This window comes from Anguilla rostrata, chromosome 8 (assembly GCF_018555375.3).
Source record: "Anguilla rostrata isolate EN2019 chromosome 8, ASM1855537v3, whole genome shotgun sequence".
NCBI lineage: Eukaryota > Metazoa > Chordata > Actinopteri > Anguilliformes > Anguillidae > Anguilla > Anguilla rostrata.
The window spans coordinates 36,303,990-36,318,322 of NC_057940.1; the positions used below are offsets into that span (position 1 = coordinate 36,303,990).

Below are 14,333 nucleotides of genomic sequence, written 5' to 3' on the forward strand. Positions count from 1 at the left end.
GTTTACACGTTTCTGTACACGCGAGTGGAAAACAAAACTGACGTACGTGAGGCAGAAATCAATGCATCAGGTGTAAAACACCTGACACTCAGTATTTGATGTTGTTCAATGAGCGTTACGTTTAGTAAATACACAAGATATTTGCCTGTGTAAGATCGAAACAAAAAAGCCATGTGAAACAAAATTTGACAGCTAATTGGATCATTTACTGTAGGTAATTGCATTTTCTTTTTATATAACTTTAATTTTCTATTATAACAAGTGGGATAGTATTTTGTAACCTTAAAAAGAAATGCCGGCATTTGTCAAGAACATTTGTAAGATAAGCAATGTACAGAAGTCCCTTTTATACTAAAAGTTCCTTTTTATGTACAAATAAAATGATGCATAGTAAAATTATGTTGTGTTTTTTTATTGAAAGAAAAAGATTGGGAAATGAATATGAACAGGTTGGTAGCAGAGTAAAGGTCAGGATGGGTATTTTAAGAAGATAATGGGCCTACATTTTGTGTCGGACAGAAGATAACCACATTAATTACATTTTTCATTCACCACCACTTCGTTCCCATTTTCCTCCCACCCACCATATAGTGATAACAATGAACAGAAATACTTAGAATATAAATCAAAATAGAAAAACAAAATATAATACGAATTGTACAGTACAGTTCATTTGTTCCCATCTGTCTTCAAATATCAGTTGCTCTTTACGAACATTGATCTGTCTATGAAATCAAGTTCCACTGTTACATGATTTGCTTTGCTTTATGTGTAAAGTGTACAGAAAAACCACACCATAGTGACCAAACTGTTTTTTTTTTTTTACTGTCACTCAGTACAATTTGACTTGTGTTTTGGAATTTTGTTTTGTACTAAAAATTAATTACTCTGCTCTTCCAGTTGGATTTATGAATTATAGTTAGGTTCACCATGAGTGACTAATTTACTGTAATGCACTGTGAACACATCTAATAGGTACTGACAAACTGACTCTGTCCAAGCTACGTTCAGGTCCAGGCAAAACACCTGTACAAATAAAAACTGCCCAGCACAACTCCACAGGGAACATCAACTACATATAGTATACATAACAGAGACAGACTTAACTGTGAAACTGTTGAATTAAGGGATAAAAAATAAACTGGCATAAAACAACAGTATAATTAGGGTTACTCTAATGATATTTGTGTGCATCTATTATCCTGGCACAGTGTCAGTCAACATAAAATGAGTATATTTAAAGGATTATGGTGCTGTTAAAAAGTCACAAGTTTTAAAATCTTCATACCCCTTCTTGTGAAGCCATGTATGAAATTCATGTCTAAAGAGGCATTTCTTTGGGGGTTAGTTTTGATCATATAAAGTGTATGTATTTATTACACACACAAACATGACCCTCCTTAAAAAGCAAGCTCCCTTTTGCCATACAGCTGAGAGCACAGATGGAGAGGGAAACAGTTGGGGTTGTAACACATTTCAGCTCTAAATGTCCTCTCCCCCAACATTAAAAAAAAATCTCATCCTCCATTTTTGAACTTTCAATTCTCTTTCATTCTCAATCTTAGAAAAATACCTAGATCTTAGTGTTACCACTGTTGTCCTCTTCATGCATCTCTTTCTTTACTTCAGTGTCCTCTTAGCTGCAGTTTTCGATTTGACTCCCCAGTCACCACTATGTCCTCGAACACCTTGGCAAACAGCCTTATGTCTCTCCAGGAGGGTTCCATTCCAGAAACGAGAGGGGCATCGTGTGCAAGAGAAAGACCCTTGAGCAAGATGGAAACCCCGATGCCTGAGGGCCGCTAGGAACTTCCGAAAACGTTTTCTGCAGAGGAAGCACTCCATACGGGATTGGCGGCAGCTGGATGTTTGACGGTGTCTAGCAGCACGGTGGACCAAGAACGCAGCCTTACGGGGAAAAGCTGTACAGGGACACAATGGACAAAGGAACTGTTTTTGCGAGACTTCCAAAGATGACAGGTGTCCAACTCTTAGCCCTCCATGACGTGTTCTTCCTCCTTTAACCCTCAGGAGCTCAGCTAGTCTTCTCTTCTTTTTAAACAACTGTAGGCGAATTCTTACTTTCCTCTTCTGCATTCTATTCTGTTCATTCTTTCCCTCTCTTGCCAACAATGGTTTTATTGAAGATTCTCCTCCGGTGTTCTGATATCCATAATTTTTCTTCTTGCGTTTCCTGTTGTTTCCCTGTGAGTGGAGGTCTTGTGGCGACCGCATCTCAACTGGCTGCTGCTGTTGAGAGTGGGGGTACTGTTGGGACAGTGGCTGATGCATAGCAGATGAAGCGAGATTGAGGACATTGCTCGGACCAGTTGGATATACAGGCGCCCCTTTTATTCCTGTAGGTTGCTGGTGATGAGATGGGGCAGTATGAGAGGAATGTGTTTGAAGGGCATGGGAGTGAGGAGGGGCACTGGAAGTTGATGAGTGGGTACTGCCAGGTTCTGGGAGGTAGAATAGAGGGGAATAACCAGATTGAGGTTGAGGATGCTGTGTTGGGGAGACATTGCTATGTTGCCCCCCCTGGGCGACACCAGGTGGTCCAAGCTGAAGAAGGGAATTTGTGGCTTGCTCACTCTCTGATCCAGTTACTCCAGGGCTTCCCCCAACTTGACCAGCACTGTCACCTCCTGGCTGGTGTGTTTGTCCTGTCCGAGACAGTCCATGTTGGGAAAGTCTGTGTCTTGTCAAGCTATTAGCATATGCGAAGGCCTTTCCACAAACCTCACAGCAGAAAAGTTTGTCCCCACCTTCATGGACAGCTTGCTGATGAGCCGTCAAGTGAAAGTGATGACGGAAAGACTTCCAGCAAATGGCACAAGTGTACAGTCTGGGAGGGGGCTGGGTGTTAGAACCTGGAGTCTTGTCCTGAGAATAATAGCAAGAATCAGAATTTCCTTGTTCACTGTCTTGGTTTGCACTCACTCCAGTGACTGCCCCAGAGCTACTACCAACTGCTGATGTTGTGCCTGCTTCACTAAATTCTCCTTTCTGGTGTAGTTTTCCATGTCTCTTCAGGCTCTGGGCATAACCAAACTCCTTCCCACATAATTCACATTTGTAGTTTTTCTCCCCAGAATGAACTGTGCGATGTTTTGTAAGGTGGAATGGTTCTCGGAAATCTTTTCCACAAACATCGCAATGGTATGGCTTCTCCCCAGTGTGAACGCGGTCATGTCTGCGAAGAGTCTCACGTCGACTGAAGCCACGACCACAAACACTACACAGAAACGGTCGTTCTCTACCTTCTCCACCAGTTCCTGCCCCACTTTGAGTATGCCGTCTACGTTTGACTTCTCCACTTGCTCCACCTCCAGTCTTGGGCTCTTTCTTTGGACGGGGCTTACGAGGCCGCTTGGGTTTCACATTTGGTGCCTGCTGGTTTTTCGGTTGTTGGTTTTCATTAGTTAGTGTCATTCCAGTGCCACCCATGCATTCCCCATTTCCGCCTTGTCCTTTGTAAGATTTATTCATACCAGATGTTGATGAAGGTCCTCCGGGGGAGGCCCCCGCTGATCCAAAGCCAAGCCCACCTAGCAACCCCCCAATAATGTCCCTTCTTTCCTCTCCTCGACTTCCGCCACTGTTAAGCTCTCCAGGCATACAGGAGGCAGCGGCAGCTGCTGCAATAGCAGACATGGCACTGCTAACAGAGCTGGTAACATCATCTTCAGAGTCTTCCAAAAGAGAAGAGAGGGGAAGATGAGGCTGCTGTTGTTGGTGTTGCTGCTGTTGTTGAGTTTGACTCTGAGGATGTGGATGCAGTGTAGGGGCTAAAGGTGCCTTCCTGAGTGCTGGGCCTGCCATTCCATTTCCACAGGGTGGATCACTAGGATAACAAGGGTTTGTTTGTGACCGGTGCTGCTTATAGTCCGTCCGGTAGTCATCACCTCGATATGGTGCTTGGTAACAATTCCTTGAAAAATCCTGTCCATACTTTCCTTCTGTTTTACCCCCACTGTTTGCATTCACTCCTCTTCCCTGCTGAAACAGACCCTGACAAGCTAATGAAGCCTTATCCTCCTCTTCTTCAGTTCCTCCCATTACACAGCCTACAACCCCTCCACCTTCAACTTTTCCATAAGTTACACCACCACCACCAAGGGGTGCCCCTTGGTACTCTCCAACACCACTTCCACCTGCTACCATTCCGGTTCCACCTACCACCCCAACCTTTTGACTTTTCTGTCCATCAGTTTCAGAGCTGTTACTACTATTGTTTCTCTTGGATCGTGATCTCCTTCCAGGTTTGCCACATGTTCCTGAGGCTGCATGGTTGAGCAAAGAGGTACTCTCCCGAAAACAGCGGCCACAAGCTGGACAGCGATAGGGCTTGTCTTCATGAATCTTCTCATGCCGAGTTAGCGATTCTCTGCGGTTGAAAGAGCGCTGGCAGACAGGGCAGGCGAAAGGACGCGCCCCTGAGTGAATGACTCCATGCTGGAGGAGATGCCCCCTTTTCTTAAATCCCTTTCCACATTCAGGGCAACAGTGGGTCTTCTCAGGGCTGGGGCAAGATGATGAAGTGGGGGCAGGATTTGACTGTTGTTGCTGGGTGCCTAAAGAGGGATCTTGCTGAGGTTGTGAGTGATGATGGTTGGACTGAGAAGCCAACTCTTGAGTGGAGTGGGGGAGGCTGGGGTTGTGATTAGGATTGAGATTGGTGGCATTGTTACTAACGCTTCCACCACCAGAAGACAAACCATGGCTGCGCAAGTGCCTTCGGAGGCTGGAGAGATGAGTGAAGGTTTTGCCACACTCTCCACAGTGGTAAAGAGGCTCTGGTTCAGGCTGAGTAGGAGTGGGTGCCAGTGAGCCTTGACTTTCAGTTTTAGAGTGCTGTGAGCAATTTGTGACAAGGACTGAGGCTGAGGTACAGGATGGAGCAGTAGAAGAGGAGGAAGATACTGTTGAGGAAGAGGAAGTTTGTGCTGTAGAAGAAAGGAGGGAAGATGGGTCTCCACCAAGACTTCCTATACCAACACGCCCACCTCCGCTAACAAGACTTGAACTTCCTTCAATGCTATGTCCTCCAGAGTTGCTGCTGGGGTTTGTATCTCCACTACTGTGGCAGTTGCTACTGCTACTGCTGATGTTGTCAGACTTCCTCTGTGGCAGGTAGCCAAGCATAGCTTTCTTTCTCCTTCCTCCTCCAGTTCCGGACACACCTCCACTTTCTTTCCCTTCATCCTTAGAAAGAGAGAGATGGAGTGGCAGAGGGAGGGGCAAACCAGTTTCTTGTTGCATCAAAGATGCTATCTGATTAGAAGAGAGAACTGGAATACCTTGAAAGTCAAAGCTGCCTAAGGGGGGTGGTTGAGGCGCTGAGTGAAGAGGATGGTGAGGGTGAGGGTGGGACAAAGCATGGGGTGGCAATTGTTGCTGTTGTTGTTGAGGAGTAAGATGTCCATGACTGTGAGAGGAATGGAGAGGAGGCGGTGCGATGCCTGCATTGGAATCTCCACCTTGACCCAAACTAAGATGGTTGTGGGTACCTTGCTGAACTAAAAACTGCTCCAAACTGGCATTCGGTGGCACTCCAGAGAGAAAATACTGATTGGCTGCCAGCATACAACTGAACTGCTGGTGTAGGCTCCGAGCATCTGACTGAGCACCGGCAAGTTGTTGTCCAAGGGAAGCCACAGTGCTGCTACTGATAGGGTTGTTGGAGGTGGAAGCTGAGGTTGAAGGAGAAGGTGAGGAAGATGGCTGTCCTGGAGAGGCTTGGGGGACTGAAAGACCTGGGTGTAGAGGAGGTGGTGGTGGTGGCGAAGTCACCACTCCACTACTGCTTCCCGATGAAAAGTGCTCAAAACGTCCTAACCCAGGGTGTAGCTGCTCCTGAGCTAAAGCTGCCTCTGCTGGGTGAAATGGGCGTAAGAACTGTGGGTACCCTGTTGCAGAACCTCCACTTCCACCTCCGCTACCACCACTTAAACTCATTTTGCTAGATTTACGTGAACTCTGCGAAGAGGACTGAGTTGGCTGTGGTACAGGTGCAGGCGGGGCACTCATTTTGGCAAATATGGAGGATGAATCAGCAAAAGCATTGCTTCTAGATCCTTGTAATGCTCCCAGGCCAAGCCCAGACAGAAGTGGTCCTGATGATTCACCTGGTGGCGGCTGCTGCTGCAGCTGTTGCTGGTGTTGAAGTTGAGCATGTTGCTGATGTTGCAGCTGCCTCTCCAATCCAAGACCCTTAAACTGGTGGGCTTGATGCCCGCTCAGCATCTCTAAAATGTCCATCGAGTATTTTCCAAACTGGAACATCTCCCACTCGCTGGCAGGAGGTGGTGCTGCCCCCCCTCCTCCAGCCCCAGAAGTGGAGACAATAATCCCCCCACCACTCACAGAGGAACTTCGGCTTGAGGCACCAGAGCTTGAATTTCCACTGCTCCGGGAACTGCTTGCTCCTCTGCTGCTGCTACTAGTACCACTGCTGCTTGTCCCAGTAGCTCTGCTACTGTCCCCCCCTCCTGCTGATGATCGGCCGCTGCCCCCACTCTCCATCCAAGAGGAGACACTGTGGAGAATTTTTAGGGAGGTGTCCTTTTTTCCCCAAGGATATGATTCCTTATCAAGTTTGTGTACTCTTATTTGGAAGACAGAAAATATGAACAATCGGTTATCTTACTGTTGAAGCTATTTCTCTTCTGAATTCAGGCAATAAAAACGATAGGATTTGTTTTGCGCTGTGTACAATGTCTTTTTTGTTTTGTAGTTCAATAATTTGATTTACTCAGTGGAAAATTTCTGTTTGACCTCATTATATATTCTGTGATTCTGACTTTGTTCTTCCATGCCTCCATTACAGTCTATCGATTGTCAGAAGCTGACTTAATGAGGTTACAAATGATGGTATTGCAGGTAAAGGTCCCTCAGCAAAAAGCTGCAGTTTTCATTTCTGTTCGGATGACTCCTAATTCCTTGTTGTATGCTTTTTTATGGTGTCCACAACTGAGACAACTGGCCTTACTCCATGTGACATATCCAACAGTGGTATTTGTAATCCCTCTGGAAACTTCCACCATAGACACTCTGAGATGGGAATGCTGCTTCGACAGAATCCGTTTTTACTGAATAAAGTTAATAAAGTTAAAGGGTTCTGTCCTCAGTTTTTCTAAGCACTAGAACTGTATATATCTCCTAATGCTTTATATCCTCCCACTTCTGGAAAAGGGAGAACTTTCAGTTCCTTTCTTTCCCCTGCCTCTTACCATGCTTCTTCCTCTTGAAGACACTGAGGGAAAATGGAGATAAGGGTCAATTTCCTTTTGGATGGACATAATTGTCTTAAGTGTCAGTTGTCTTACACTAAACATTACAGTAGTTCAGTAGAGCTCCTGAATAAAGTAACATAACGTTCATCAGTAAAATCACCACCAATGTACTAAATAAAAATAAAAATGTCCCTCAAACACTTAATGATTTGGTATTGATTATGGCATTAAAAATATTTGCAAAATAAATATTTTAAAATAAACTAACTGGTCTTCACCAGTTGGCTAAATCAGACAATATCTAGCACAATAGCCAGTATTCACACAAAAAATTGTTCATAAAAGGACATTTCAACAAACCTGTTGGAACACACTGCACATTATAGAAATCTATAAAAATGAATAAAGAAATGAGGCCTTCAGCACAATCATACAAGACAACCAAGACCGACCTGTGATCTGACAGAAGAAATGTTCGTATTAAATTCCTTGTCTGGTATCCTGTTGTCACTGGATGCTGTAATGGGGTAAACAAGAGGGTTACATCATCACCATACTGTCCAATTACCATAAATCTGAGTCAGTATTTTCAAGAGGAAAAAAAAATTTCACCAAACTGTTTTTTTTGGCGGGGGATGGTAACAATCTTTGTGAGAAGTAGGCCTGAATATTTTCCGCAACTTGGATGGGCAGAATCGCGTAACTTAATTCAATTCATATTGCAATAATTTGAATTCGTAATGTTTACACGTAATTATCGCATTTAAAAATGTAATTTGAATTGCAGAACTTGAACTTGTATTTCGCATAGGCCTACTGAAATTGAATGTAATGGTTTGAAATTAAATTTGGTCTTCCATGCATTCTATTTTCACTTTTAATTTCAAGCTTTAAAAAATTCTAATCTGAATGCTTTTAAATTTAGTTCTTACAATTCCATTTACATTTTTTCCCAACACACATCCAGGTACTTAGAAAAAGCATGTTTTTACCACCATGGAAATTACGGTACAACTTGATCATCCTGCACCGACGCTTGATTATCAATAATGAATGTTAAATCTTGATCATTCATTAATATTTGGACCAACGCTTTCTTATAAGTAACACTGCGGATGTCTTTTCTCTATCGAAACTTATCAATAACTGTTTTATCATTCATTAATTTTGTAGTGATGCTTGCTTACCAATAACTAACCTAAGCCTTACAGTTTGACAATTCATTAGTATTTGTACCTGCTAACGATTCAATCAGTTTGACAAATTTTCTCTCAAGTTTAAACAGCTTGGGCAATTTACTGAAGTAACATTAAAACAATAATGGTAGCCATCTAGCCAACTCATCTAGCCTACCTTCATTTATTGCTAGCAAGCTAAGTGATAAAGAGAACCAACTCACTAGGCTACATATTAGCTGACGGCATTATTACCGATATTATAACTAGTGTTTTATCCTTGGTTAAACAGCGTCTCGCCTCAAACTTCAAAATCCACAGGCAAAGGAGAAGTCCACCAGGATTTCCAAAATTTTACCTCTGCAATTTGTCGAAACTGCTCGGAAAGATGAAGCTCATCCATAATTTGGCGGCAGGGACTGGCAGATTTTCATATTCAATAAATGACTAGGCTACTTTTTTTACCAGCACTGTAGATTGGTGTTTGGACAATTTAATGCAAACAGTATTATCTCCTTAAAAAAGTGGTCATTTTTTTGGGCCACTGGAAATGTACTGGGGTAAGTAGAAGACTGACCTAGTGATTTGATTGGGCTAGTAGAAAAAATCCTTAACGTTGAGCCCTGCAATGCTTCACATTATCAACAAATGATAAAAATGCAGCTTTTCAATACCTTTTGAAAAATATCATAGTTTTTAACCAAACAATCAGATATTGTGTACCAAACAGGGATGTTAACAGTCAATTGATTAACCATTAATCGTTAATAAGACCTTTGATCGATTAGCCTAATTTTATTTATTAAACAGTTAAATTTCAATAAACTATTTCAATGAATAACCTAATGCTGGTGTTTAGATTTTAGATAGGCTAAGACCGACGTTTCTCTTGTCTTTAGACACAAATCCCCTCGACTGGTGGAAAGGTGAAACACTATTTGTCAATTCCTGGAACATCGATGCCATCTGAGCACGTATCCTCATCTGCCAGTCTCACCCTCAGCAGACTGCGTACCAGACTGACCCCAAAGCATGCAGACATGCTCATGTCCCTTAACAAATATTCCTTAACAAAAATGCTTAGGTATTAAGTTAGGTAATGGCATACTGGCTATGTTGTTCGTGTTTCAGCTATATGCTACAGACTTCAGGAATATAGCCTATTAGCAGTCTTTTGTTGGTGTTCTCACAGCACTGCATTCTATTTAATGCCTTTCCTAGTTAAGTTTGCTGCACATCAAGAGGTCAACTTTACAAAGCTGGAAACTTGCTATTATTTTGTCAAATGAACAGCCTACCATTTGTACTTTAGAACACGATTTACACTTTCAGACAGATTGATGTGCTCTTTTCATTATAATACTGCGTTAGCAGCTACCAGAGTTGTCAGAAAGACAAAAAAACTAAAGCGGTTCATTTGATTAGGCCTATAGCACAGTTAAACATTACTAAACAGAATAAGCAATATCTTTTGTCACCATCGCAGTAGCAGTTCAGCAATCCTATAGTAAAAATGTCAGCAGTCTCTCCTCCAGCACAGATTGTATAGTCTATGATACGTGTTTGTATAAGTTTGTTTCTTGCGTTATGGCCTTAATACATAATGTAAATCTTATTTTAATGATTATTAGAGCATGTCGAAAACGTCTCTGATACACATGACCCATTGAATGTTAGGCCTATTTTGTATAGGCCATATACTGTAGCAAATTTTTAGCTCATCAGTTCATCATTATTAATTGTTCAACGGATACGGATGGTCGATGAAAAGAAGTGCTTGAAATGTGCAACCCTAGTACCAAATGCAACAAGCAATGATGATGTTATCCATCCTTGGTAGGCCTGTCTTGGGACATACCAAAACAATTGTGCCCAAGGGTTTTTTTTCTCCCATAGTTGCAAGTTTTTGATAAGCTACTGTTGACAGACAGGATATCTCCATGGGATTAAGTGTGAAAAATTGTCACTGAAATTTTAATTTGCTTGGGTCAGAACAACAGATCACTACAGACACTCCTGCTGATGGCAATATGAAGGGTGAAGCATTACAGGGAACATACTTTTATGCTTTGTTCCTGCCTCGTTTGTTCCTGTCTCCCCTACAAATGGAGATAATGACATCATGGTCATGTCACAGGGATGCGGATCCAAAGATGCACCTGAGAGACGACGTACGCCATTGCTGAGACGATGCAGGCCATCGCTGAGCAACTGGTCTAAAAGATGCCTGTTGTGAGGACGCTGGGACCGTCACGGAGCAGCGTTCTTGGAAAGATGCCGAAACATATATTGATTATGTGCATCTTTTTATGTTAGCCTTAGTCTTGGGCTACAGCTCGGAATTGCCTACTGCCTACAGTCCACGTTGTCTGTTGTCTGCAATCTGCTCATCTTGACAACACCATCTTGGCTTACAAACTATTCTATAACATGTTAAGTCGCTAATAGTAGCTTTCTTGCAAGGAACTGAAGGACAGACTTTTAGACCAGAGGATCATATGCTTAGAACACCTTTTGGACAAATAGATCCAACTCCCTGCTTTACTGTATAATAAATGGCGTCTTGCCAGATTATTCCAGGTTATTTACTCTTTTGCGTGGATGCTTTGATAATTTGTTCCAGTCACAGAGGTTGACCCTGGTGGTTTCACTCCAAAATTCTGATTAGGTCAGATCAGATGGATGCCCTTTTCACATAGCTAGCTACTGCCAGTGGTAGCTGTGGAGAGTTATCTGGTTTGTATGTTCTTGACATTGCAACTCTTTCAAAGTCGGTGAGAGAACACCGTTGAATGGCAGAACATGGCCTAATGCAAGTCGAAGATTTTAGGGAAATAGACCATCGTTCTGATAGATGTCTGAACTGCGCATTATCACACACCACCCCTACGTTTGCTGACTTCCTACTCTCCCACTCGGGGCTTGATTGCTTGAAGAAATACAGAAATGAATATGGAAATAAATATAGAAATAAATTAATCAATAAATAAATAAATATGGAAATGAATATATACAGAAATAAATTAGTTAAAAAAAATGGATAAATACAAAAAAATACAAACAGAAATAAATGAATCAAGAAAAAATACCTAAATAAATATACAGAAATCAATGAAGAAATAAATAGGCCTATATAAATACCAATTTATGTCAGATTTTATCAACTAATTAATTTATCTCAGAACATTCACTTATTTATTTTTTTTTTTTACATTTTCTAGCATGGTATATTTATATTTGTTTATTTATTCATTTATCCATTTATTTATTTTTAATTTTGGCATTTGTAGTCCTCCATATACGACACCATCAATTAGAAACAATTGTGGTTGAGAGTGCTACAAAGTGCTACAAATATCAATCAAGGGTGTGAGGTGGCAGTTTAATCATGAACAGCCTATCGAGAACTTCAGAGAGCACAATACTAAGTATTTCAAAATACCAAATTTTTCATAACTTTCACAAGTGAATAAACCCTTGGACATACATCTACAGTTCGAGTGCTTTCAGAATGTTTTGGTTAAAAATAGCTACTACATGTGCCCATCTATGAAATGATAAAATGCCATCTTGAGCGCTAATAAAAATCTGTCCCGCCTGACTTCCTGGTCTACCTTGCCAAAGGCATTTATGATGTACCGTCTAGAAATGGGAGTCAGAACTAAATCGAATAAACAACTGGTACAAAGCATCCACAATGTAACTACTGTAGCTAATTCCTTTTAGCTACAGTTGATAACATACTGCTATTCTGATTTTTAAAAAGCCAATTTCTGTTTCTGACAAATTATTTAAAAGGTGTTTAACTACATGACATAACAAAACCCGAACGATACTCCAGAATCGTTTTTATGCAGGCCGGTTTGAGAGCTTTACACCCAGTAGTCCACGAGACTTATTGCAAATATAAGCTAAAATCGAACAACTAACTAACTTTACAGCTCTGGTAATGACAAAAAAAGTACTAGCACTAACGTTACTCAAATAACTTCTGGTTCTATAACTCGATTGCAGGCGATAGTAATGTAATCGTGCATCCCCCCCCCAACCCCCCAAAACAGAAGGCAAGAGAAGAATGCCATTTCCACTCCAGCTTATCTTTCAGCAAGAAGTTTCATAACATCAAATGCAGATCGTGGTTAGCTGTAGTTCGTCAACCTGACAATAAAATACTTCCACTGATGGATGGTGGATAGGATAGATAACAATCTAAATCGTCAATGTTGCTCTATATAGAGCCGCCTGGATTTGAAATCCTACAACGATTCATACCAAGTTGAACAGAGTAACAGTTGAAATTAACGAAATTAAATTCTACAAACTGACTCGTACAAAATCAGCCCATTGCGAAAATAGTAATACCGTATTAGCCACTATCTTACCTGTTGGTGTAGATGGGTGTCGGCAAACCAAAACCGATGTAATCGAACGTTACATATTTGAATGTCATCGAAGTAGTAAGGGAGCAAGGGAGAGGGGACGACACTGATTTCGCGTTATCACATCTCTCAATAACCAACATGCTCCCTAGTATTTCAGCGCTATACGAAAATCGGACAATATGAGGTCAGCGGCGTGGTATTCCGCATCAGTTTACTTACTGAAGCTTGCGAATAATGATAGCTTGTTAGCTATGGTTTTGTGCTACTCTGAAACAAAGGAGCGCTAACGTTGACACATCGAAAATTAGGTATCGTGCAAGCAAAAATAAATAGCAATCTATGTAGCCTCCCGGCTAGCTAGTTGCCTGCTAGTTATTTGTTGGTAGATATAGCTAGCTAGTTAGCTATACAATATAGCCAGTTACGGAGGCCATCGGTAAATGGTTTAGACAACTAGCTACCTACCACGCTCCCCACTTAGCAAAAGCCCGCTCTTGAGAATCGACGGGTGGGGAAATCCTAAAATTAAAAGTAAAACTACAAACTGGTAACTAACTAAATAACATTATATTTTTACCAAAAAGCGAAAAATAGCATCGATGGCCTCCCCATCCGCCCGTCTGTACTGTTTCCGAACCGTTAGCTAGCTACCTAGCATAACAAACAAAAATCCGCTGGATCGAGCTAATGTTAGATAGCACGCAAATGTGACCTATGCTTTTGCTGGCAAAATGTTGAGAGCTTTTTCTATCGATTTCGACGTGAATATAAGTTATCTAACTCTGTTAGTTAGTATTGGTGGTGTTTTTGTTTATTTTTTGGTTTCGTGTCGGCCCAATATTTGCCTCCCCCATGAAGATTTTAGGTGCCCCCGTCTTCGAATGTGTTCGCTTGACTTCAGTCATTTCCGGATTGTAAAATGGTTCCGGGTTATGCTAATTAACTATACTTTCCAGTGTTCATACAAAATTCCATGTCATGTAACTTTAAAAATGCACTAACTTAATCTAGTGTCAAAGAAATGTGTACCACGTGTTTTCTGATATTGAGGGAGCGGTTTATTCTGTCGAGGCCTACTTGGTCTTTTAATGTAGCCTATCTGTTAGGATACTCTTTTTTAATCAAATGCGGTGTTCAGGTTTTTATTTATTTATTTGTTGGGGAGAGGGCAGCGCACATACTAAAATATTCACTGTCCGACTTCAAATGGTGGCCTTGTTTTGAAATGTGTATCACCGAATTTATTAAATGCTCCTTTTAATTATTTAAGGATATATGACCTTACTAGTTGTGCGTGTGTGCGCTCGAGCTCTTAACTTTTGTTTCATTCAGCATTATTTTTTTATTTTACTCGGTATACTCTGGATATACACACATTTGTTTCGTCACATCGTCACAACTATCAGTTCTGCTACCGCATCTTTGTGAAAAGGTTGAATTATATTTTTGTTAAAATAGCCCGCACTGTAATTCCATTAATAAGTATAAAAAGTTTAATTCTGTCCAGATAAGCCAAAGGTTTATCCTAATGAATCCTA

At 41.4% G+C, this 14,333-nt stretch overlaps 1 protein-coding gene across 2 annotated transcripts; it reads right to left on the minus strand.

The window, feature by feature from the left end:
• Positions 1 to 391: 391 nt before the first annotated feature.
• On the minus strand, positions 392 to 13,710 carry LOC135261569 (uncharacterized). Of its 2 annotated transcripts, none has more exons than XM_064348022.1 (3): positions 12,796 to 13,710; positions 7,691 to 7,755; positions 392 to 7,258 (listed from the first exon to the last, which is right to left on the minus strand). In XM_064348022.1, the coding sequence occupies exon 3, from the start codon at positions 6,526 to 6,528 to the stop codon at positions 1,621 to 1,623; it is 4,908 nt and encodes a 1,635-aa protein (XP_064204092.1). In that variant the 5' UTR covers positions 6,529 to 7,258; positions 7,691 to 7,755; positions 12,796 to 13,710; the 3' UTR covers positions 392 to 1,620. The 2 variants fall into 2 exon arrangements, with proteins under 2 accessions (XP_064204092.1, XP_064204093.1); XM_064348023.1 differs by lacking the exon at positions 12,796 to 13,710 and adding an exon at positions 7,856 to 8,745.
• Between the last annotated feature and the right edge of the window lie 623 nt (positions 13,711 to 14,333).